The sequence below is a fragment of the Dendropsophus ebraccatus genome, chromosome 8 (assembly GCF_027789765.1).
Source record: "Dendropsophus ebraccatus isolate aDenEbr1 chromosome 8, aDenEbr1.pat, whole genome shotgun sequence".
Lineage (NCBI taxonomy): Eukaryota > Metazoa > Chordata > Amphibia > Anura > Hylidae > Dendropsophus > Dendropsophus ebraccatus.
Window position 1 is genome coordinate 51,885,330 of NC_091461.1, and position 9,211 is coordinate 51,894,540.

At 41.5% G+C, this 9,211-nt stretch overlaps 1 protein-coding gene across 1 annotated transcript; it reads left to right on the forward strand.

The window, feature by feature from the left end:
- The first annotated feature begins 1,653 nt into the window (after window positions 1-1,653).
- Window positions 1,654-8,315, forward strand: LOC138798573 (interferon-induced protein with tetratricopeptide repeats 5-like). The gene is made up of 2 exons (XM_069979088.1): window positions 1,654-1,795; window positions 5,874-8,315. Exons 1-2 carry the CDS (start codon window positions 1,791-1,793, stop codon window positions 7,315-7,317), a joined length of 1,449 nt encoding a protein of 482 aa, XP_069835189.1. The 5' UTR covers window positions 1,654-1,790; the 3' UTR covers window positions 7,318-8,315.
- Window positions 8,316-9,211: the final 896 nt, after the last annotated feature.

Consider the following 9,211-nt stretch of genomic DNA (forward strand, 5'->3'; position numbering starts at 1 on the left):
CCTGCGGCGAAGACGGTCAACCCTCGTCAGGGTAACTGACTGTCTATACACCAAGGTGTAATCCTGTGGGTTCCTGGTACAACCGTATATGGAAATACACACTAAGCCCAGCCGGGCAGGAGTATACCGCTTACAGCAGAGTACTGCTGTCCCTTGAGCGATTTAGTATACGCTCTGCAAACTGGCCTATACTGTCTGTGAAGCCATTTCCCCATAAACAATTCACATTGAGAGGTGCAATAATTAAAATAGCTGTCCATGTGTAACTGACATGTTTCGCCGGGCTCGCAGGCGAAACATGTCAGCCATACTTTTAAAAGGACAGCACAGATATCTGTGTTGTCAGTTAAAAGATCACAAGCAGCAGTCTATACATACATCCGCACTGCTTGTGATCCGGCACGCCTCGTCCAGTCCTGCCGCCTGTGTCTTTAGGCCCCACTTCCTCTGGCTGAAAAACATTCTGGAGAAGGCGGGACTGAAGATTCAACCGGTGGCCAGACTGGAGGACTAGAGGAGATGTGCCATATCACAAGCAGCACAGATGTACCTATAGTCTGCTGTTGGTGACATCAATATAAATCACACAGCTATGAGTTATTGTCCATCCACAATACAGTCAATGCAGGGGCATGTGGACTGCTGATTGACCCTATGTCATCAACCGACGCGTTTCTCCCAGTCTGTGGCGCTAGGTTCCTCAGGGATGGGTCAACAGTGCTTGATGTGCATCTGCTCAATACGTCACTGCTATGCAGTAGGTCAATGGCCCCTGGCGAACGTGATTGGTAGTGATATTTGACAAGTAGGTCTGTAATGCTTTATAAAGTATTTGTAATCAGCTAAGCCTGTAGGAGTGCTGGAGATGTCAGCCATTCCTTGTTGCAGTAGGTTTACCCTCATCTGATATGAACAACATAAATCCTGTCCCGGATGGATTCCATGGTGTGATTAGTCCCACAGTAAGGTAAGTATAGATGGTGGTATTACAGATTAGCAAATCCTTGTTGGTCATAAACTGAAGACTGAAACACATGGCTTAGCGTGATATGTCAATAAACCGGTGCAGATAATAAGCCCCTGCAGATAATATTGCCCAGCCGCACCCTCCGCAGTCTGATGTGAGGCGGTTTCAGGGCAGTACGTTGTAATAGCGTTCCAGACGATGACCGGATCTGGCAGTGGGTGTCCAATAAACGCTATAGCTCTTAGAAGGCGGGGAGGAACCTGGAATTGCATTAATTTGACCTGGAAATCCATGCATCAATGGGCTCGGTCTTGAAGGGGTTAAACTGACAGAACAGATATATACATATCCTAGACCCCAATATAGACATATTTGTGCTGTCAGTTTCCTTTTATCGTTATTGGGCACATATAACCCTGTTTATAAAGGTCAATGTGTGCCCAACAAATTTAAAAGAGTTATAGCTCTTAGAAGGTGAGGAGGAAAAGACAAAAATGCAAAAATGAAAATTGGTGCAATCCTTAAGGCCATTTTAAGCTCTGTCCTTAAGGGGTTAAAATATATGTAGGGGTTAAAAAAAAGTCACAGCAAGAAACTTCCCTATCCATAATGTGTTTACGGAGATACTGCAGCTACTTTCAGTTTCCATTCTCCGCTGCATAACATCACTATAGCACTCCGCAGTATTGTTTCTCCATTCTCTCCTCCTCCTACTGATGCTGTCGTGATCCTGAGGACTGTGTAACTATAAAAGCAAGGACGCCAGATCACTGTTGTACTCAGCAGCTTCTTCATAGAGACAGGAAGGACGAGGCTTGACAAAATGAGGTAAATACTTTTATATTCTCCTGCTTTTTGTATATTAAACTCCATGATGTCTACACTATGAGCCAATAGACCTGTGCTTTATAATTTACTCTGATTCAATGTCACGTTTTAACTATAATGTATTTGAAGACATCTCTATAGTCAGTCTTATGAGAGAACTATAACTAGAAGATGTCGATTTGAGGTGGGTGGTTTGTTCAATGTAATATTGTTTTGCAGTGTGCATGTTTTTACAGCAGTAAAGTAATAGGGGCTGGCAGGACGTGTGCCCAGGATGCCAGGGGCACTTGCAAGCAACTCTATTTGGTCATGATAATTAGATACAAGGTAAAGGTTGCAATCGATCGCCCTATGGCACAGGTGTTAACCTGCAACACATCCCCCCCAGTACAATTAGTATAATTCCTGGCTTTGGCCAGTAAGGGTATGGGAATTTGGGCAGAAATTTCAAGCAGAGTCCACGCAGCGGTCTCCACTTGAGGTTCCGTCTGTTCCATAGACTTAATAATATTCTGAAGATCAATCTGACGTCCGTCCAAAGAATTGACATGTTAAGTCTATCTGCGGGTGAAGGATTGAGCTTCAGAATATCATTGAGTCTATGGGACAGGCAGAACTTCAGGCGGACTCCGCTTAAAATTTCCACCCAAATTTCGTAGTGAGCTCATATCCTAAGGGAGAAGCTTTATTATTATATCAGATTTTTGTAGAATAGCTTTTGGGTGACTTACTGCATATGTACAAGCCCTGAGCTACCAGTACAATGGAGGCTGTCGCTGCAGAGATTTAGCTTTCAGAGTCTGACTTAGTTGCCTATAAGAATTATTGAGTTCCCGAAAGCTTTGTTTATTTAAAAGAAAATTTTCCTAGGCTGAGAAGGCCAACCTATGGACCACCCTTGGACTGCCCATAGACGACCCACAAATAATAGTATCCAATCACATTTCATTAGTGAAATTGACTTTTTTTTTTAAAAATAAAAAACATAAAATATTGGAAATGAATCATACCCATGTATCTAGACAGATATCCAGGTATTTATTTGTATCCACACCAGAGTTAGTATTGCTTTTGTTGTGATGGTAATAATAAAGACAGATTAAAGCATTTGAATAATCAGGCACATGATAATTTAATTAACTAAGGGTGAGATTTATCAAACTGATGTAAAGTAGAATTGTCTTAGTTGCCCCTAGCAACCAAAGTGATTCCACCTTTCATTTTTCAAAGAATCTGTGAGAAATGAAAAGTGGAATCTGATTGGTTGCTAGGTACCGGACGGATGATCTTCACTTATGCTGAATTTGGATGCGTCCGAATTTACTGCTGCTCATCATTGTGTGAACTGACATGTCAGTATTTGCATGGCCACTAGCGATGCTGGCTGGAGTGTGTACTGTGGGGGAGATTTATCAAGGGGTGTAAAATTTAGACTGGTGCAAACTGCCCACAGCAACCAATCACAGTTCCTCTTTTCTTTCAGCACTGCCTAAAGCTGAGCTGTGATTGGTTGCTGTGGGTAGTTTGCACCAGTCTAAAATTTACACCCTTTGATAAATCTCCCCCTATGTGTATACACTCCGGCCGGGATTCTCTCTAGCTGCAGCACAATGTAACAACGACCGTGATTAATACTTAACCTACGTTGTGTGAACATGGCCTAGCATTGTAATCACCAGTGCACCCTAAAGCACTAAATCGTTTTCTGGCGTATAAGGCAAACCCCTGACAATCTGCTTATACGCCCAGTGGCCTTATACACTGGAAAATACGGTATGTTGGTTTGAGAGAAGTGGGAAGGTAAATAAGTTACTGCATTAGTTTACCCCCCATATGTAGTTTACCACCTGAAGGTAGTTTGTCTCCTATAAATAGGATCACCTTATAGTTAGTTTTACTCCAGTAGGTACTGTAGGACCCCATTGTAGGCAGTTTGTACCAGTATGCAGTCTTCCTCTAGTAGATATTTTGCCCTCTTGTAGGTAGTTTAGCCCCCCCAGTCGGTAGTTTCCCCCATTTAGGTAGGACCCTCCAGTAGGTAATTTGACCTCAGTGGATACGATAACCCTGTATTCTGTTTACTCTATAGCTAGGACTCCCTATAGGAAGTTTGCCCCCTTCAGTTAGGAGCCCCCGGTAGGTAGTTTGCACCCTGTATGAGGGTACCCCTATAAGTAATTTGCCTGTTAAGGCGAGAGCTCCCTTTGTAAAGTTGTAAAGTGCTCCCTTTAAATACGACCTGCTATAGGTAGGACCATCTTAGCAAGATTTAAAAGAAAAAGAAAATGTGTCTCGCGATCTTTAGACCACAGGCAGAGTTTTCACCAAGTCAATTGTACCACATACAGACAGTATATGATGCCTAAATAATACTGTACAAAAGAAGAAAATTTTGAGAGAAGATGGGGAAAGAAGGAAATATGTTCTTCTATGTACATATTTCCCATTGTTTTCTTGTGTAATATTTTCTTAGTGGGTTGTTTCAGTATTGATAGGGCGACATCCAATGGAGTAGTTGAGTACTGCAGCCCAGGTTTTAGATCACCTCACTCTCCCTATCTCGAACCTTTTTGTGTGTATTTTTCAATGCAAGTCAGGCACCCCCTTGGCAATAGGCTTTCCTCCCCTGGAGGGATATCTGGCTATTCCTGTGTTTTGAGACTTGCAACTGAGGCTCCACGGACCCCTCTTTTGCATATTTAAATTTATAGGGGGCAATGTATTAATGGAGACTCTTCAGTGAGTACTCTATTTGATTTTTTTTGTCGCTGGTCTCCCTGAGCTCAGCGATTGCTGTGTTTTGTAGGTCCGTGTAGAGACACAGGGGAACAAAGCTGTGGTAACTGCGGACTTACTAAGGGATAAACCACAATTCACTCCTGTCCTGGGCACTGGTGACCGCCCAGAGAGAGTGAAGAGACTAAAGCTACAGAGAGGAAAAAGGTTAAAAAGGGGTTAAAATGAATATGCGGAATGCATATGGTGAAATCTGCCACAAATCTGCAGTTCAGTCAGTTGCAAAATAATGCTATGTTCACACTACGTATATTTCAGTCAGTATTGTGGTCCTCATATTGCAACCAAAACCAGGAGTGGATTAAAAACACAGAAAGGATCTGTTCACACAATGTTGAAATTGAGTGGATGGCCGCCATTTAATGGCAAATATTTGCTGTTATTTTCTGGCTGTTATATTGAAATAATGGCCGTTATTTACTGTTATATGGTGGCCATCCACTCAATTTCAACACTGTGTGGACAGAGCCTTTCTGTGTTTTTAATCCACTCCTGGTTTTGGTTGCAATATAAGGACCACAATACTGACTGAAATATACGTAGTGTGAACCCAGCCTCAGTATGTAAAACCTATGGATTTCTCTTGAAACCTAAAAGATACAAAGACATGAAAAAGTTATTTCACTAGGTGACAGGGTGGCCTGACATGTGCACCACCTTTAGATTCCTGCATGTAAAAGCATCTGGGAACTTACCCAGAATGGAGCGAAAGGACCTGTAGGACCTTCAGTGATGTTACAATCATGTGATTACTCACATGATTGTGCCTACAGATACTGCATGTAGGGACAATCTGTATTAAATTTGTGTCTGTGTGTGTGTGTGTCTTTGTATGTATGTATTTATGTATGTATGTATATAGCAGAGCTGTTTTTTATGGTGATAAGGCAGAGGTGTGTGTGTCTGTATATTGATACAGTATCGTATGTGCCTGTGGGTATGTTTATGTAGCATAGCTGGGTGTGTATGATGCAGCTGAAATGGGTGTGTATTGTGCATGCTGCAGAGCTGTGTGTGCGTTTTGATACAGCAAAGCTGTGTGTTTATTGTGCATGCTGCAGAGCTGTGTGTGTGTGTTTTGATAAAGCAGAGTTGGGTGAGTGTTAAAGTAGCCCTCTCATTTCAATAAACTTTAACCCCTTCACCGCCTTAGACCACCAGGGAAAAATTAATTAGCATGACATTTTTTTTTTCCTGTTTTCAGTTGTCTAAACCAGAGGTGCGTCTTATAAAGAGAAAAATACAGAAGTTATTAATGCCAATCTCTTATTTTCTCTCACAGTGGGATATCAAAGGGAGCATTAAAGCTGCATTTACTACAACTCAAATGTCACTTTACATGGAAACTTTTTTTAAAGGACACAGAACCCGATGAATTAGAAGACAGATTAAATAACCAACTGACTTTTCTTGTCACCAAGAACAAATACATGGTGTACAATCTACTGGCCTATGTGATGCATCTGAAAGGTGACTACCCAAAAGCAATTGCTAACTTAGAGAAAGCAGAAGAAATGATTAAAGAGAATAATCCAGATGGAACTGATCACAGATATTTGGTGACATACGGAAATTATGCTTGGGTGTTCTACTACTTAAACCAGTATGAAGAGTCTCAAAATTATATAGATAAAGTAGAGCAGATTCATAAAGAACTAAAAGATACACCAGACCAAGCTGAAATCTATGGGGAAAAGGGCTGGACACTGCTTAAATTTTGTGGCCAATATTATGAAGAAGCAAAACAATGCTTTGAGAAGGCTTTGGAGCTAGAGCCAGAAGATCCTGAGTGGAACTCTGGATACGCAACTGTGGTCTATAGACTGGAAGGTTTTAATGGCAGACAATGCCCAGCTTCAGAATGCAGATCCATAGAGCTACTGGAACGGGCAGTAGAGAAGAATCCAAATGATGCCGTGGTGAAGGCGCTTCTTGCTTTGAAGCTTCAAGATCTCAATAGAAGTAAAGAAGGAAAACCATATATTCAAGAAGCCTTAGAACAGGCCCCAAGCTCTCCATATTTGCTCCGGTATGTAGCAAAGTTTTACAGGAGAGCTGGGATGGTGGAGGAGGGCCTGAAGGTCCTGAAAACTGCCATAGATCTCATCCCAACATCGGGATTTCTACATCACCAGATAGCAATATGTTACAGGAGAAAGTATTTCAATTACAAAAAGAAGTCTGGAAACAGGAATATGTATAAAAGACAAATGGACAGAGAATCGAATGACCTTGTCCAAAATGCCATCTTTCATTTTGAAAAGGCATTGGAGTACAAGAAAACATTTGTGTATGCTTATATAGATCTAGCAGATATGTATAGTGAAGTAAAGGAATATCAGAAAGCAGAGGACACATTTCAAGCCGTTTTGGCACTCACCAATCTTACAGATGAGGAGAAGCAGCAAATCTATTACAATTATGGACGTTTCAAAGAATATGGCATGAGGTCCGAACCTGAAGCCATCAACTACTATAAAAAGAGTCTGCAGATTAATATACCCAAAAGTGAGAGAGAATTCAGCGAGAAATCTCTAAAAAGAATTTCTTCACGGAAGATTAAGAATAATTTTCGTGACGCTGAGGCTTTTGCTTTGCTCGGCTTTATCCATAAGACTAAAGGGGAAATAGATGATGCAATAAATTGCTATGAACAAGCCTTGAGATACGACCCTTACAATGAGGAATATGTGAGCGAGCTTTGTGAGCTGAAGTTGACCATATGAAAAGAAAAGTGAAGTGACAGAGAAATTTTGCTTTTTAAAGGGGAAATTTGGGGTCAGACATTCTTTTCAAAAGAGTTGAGGAGGCGGGACCGCGCTATGGGGATATAGGCACATGTTGTTCTATTTAGCCACTTCCTCCCTGGGTCTTTTGGGGGAAAAAATGTCCAACCCCGGACTTCTCCTTTAAGGCTTACGTCTTCTTCACTTTTTAAACCAATAGAACTAGTAAATATAGAAGTATTAGGGGATGTAGCTGCAGTGTCTCCCTCAGTGTTTCAGTGAAATGGAATGAAGAAGAGAGTGAAGGGTTAACAGAAGAGGATACGTAATAAATAAAGACACATGGCTCACATAGATAATAAAAGTTAGACTCAACTTTTCTGGCTGTATTTTATCTTTTATATCGTCAAATGTCTATGTCTATGAGGTTTTGATGCTGTATGTACTCTGTAGGGATAATTTTGGTAAGAATTTTGTTGAATATATTGTAGCTACAAGCACCAAACTACAAAAATGATAGTTAATTTATATGTAGTATCCCAGTACAGATCCTGCTACATGAAACAAGTCAGATAGCTGCAGTGTTATTACTGTGCCTCACTGTTATTGCATCTCTAAGACTTACCCACATAGCTGACACTATATAACTTGCCATGATGCTGTCACCTACTGATGTAAGCTGGTATAGAGTGAGGTCCCTTTTCACTAATAAAAAAATCTTGTTCACAGAAGACTATTCTATTGGCAGAGTGAGAAGATGAAAGGAGTAGTGCCTTAGTGTCGTGTCTCCTCACCATTATGTAGCTAGGCCTCACCACTCAGAAGTGCTTGCTGTAACAACTGAGACTCATGCCAAGAGCCTATAAATTCTGGAATAATTGTAAGTTCCAGTGGCGTAGCTACCATAGAGGCAGGGTAGGCAGCTGCTATGGGGCCTCGTGCAGGAGGGGGGCCCAGGGATGCACAGTTAAGATAAGAGCCCTCCTGTGTCCTTCTGCTTTACCCCTTATGTACTGCTGTGTGTAAATTATCCAGTGTTCACTTACGTGTTGCAAAATAAAAAAGGGTTAATATGGAGAAGACAAGGAGATCTCTGCTTCACTGCTATGATAACTCCTGACCACTGTTCTCCAGCGTAGCGGAGGGGGGGACCCGTACATTTTATTGCTATGGGGCCCCATGAATTCTAGCTATGCCCCTGGTAAGTTCTATCTGAGAGAACATTGGAAGATTGATATAGGACTTTCAGGGACTTTGAGGCATTTGTACAAGGACCTCATAATAAGTCTAGGACTTGCAAGACATCAGGCCTAGAGACAACATTTGACAACATTTGACAGCTGCATTTGAATAGTTAAATAGCCGTCCGCGTCGATTGGCCCGCGCCAGCTAATACCCGCTGTCCCTGGCTACACATTGCAACCGGGGACCGCGAGCTCACGCCTGGAGCCCTCTCTGATCTCCCTTAAGGAGATTAAAAAGGGGTTAAGTATATTTATTACAACATATATGCACATTGGAAGCCGATTAAAGAAGACTTCCTCAGAGAAAATCTTCTGTACTAGTACAAACACTTTAATCTATAAAAGAGAATAGATTGTTTAAAAGCCCACACATATCCTACTGCATTTTCTGTCTCATTTCAGCTATTGAACCACTGTAAGATCTTAAGAGACTGTGCATCCAATTGCTGTTCTCCACACTTGTGTGTTTGGTTAATATTCTGCACTTCCATCAAAAACTGCACCCACTATACTGGCCTCGGACTACTGACCTAGATCTACCATTCTGTGAGGTAATTTTCCTCAGTGACCAATCACAGATCAGCTTTCATATTATAACGAGTTCCAATAAAATGTTACCTAGGCTATCAATTTCAGCCCCAAAAATATCA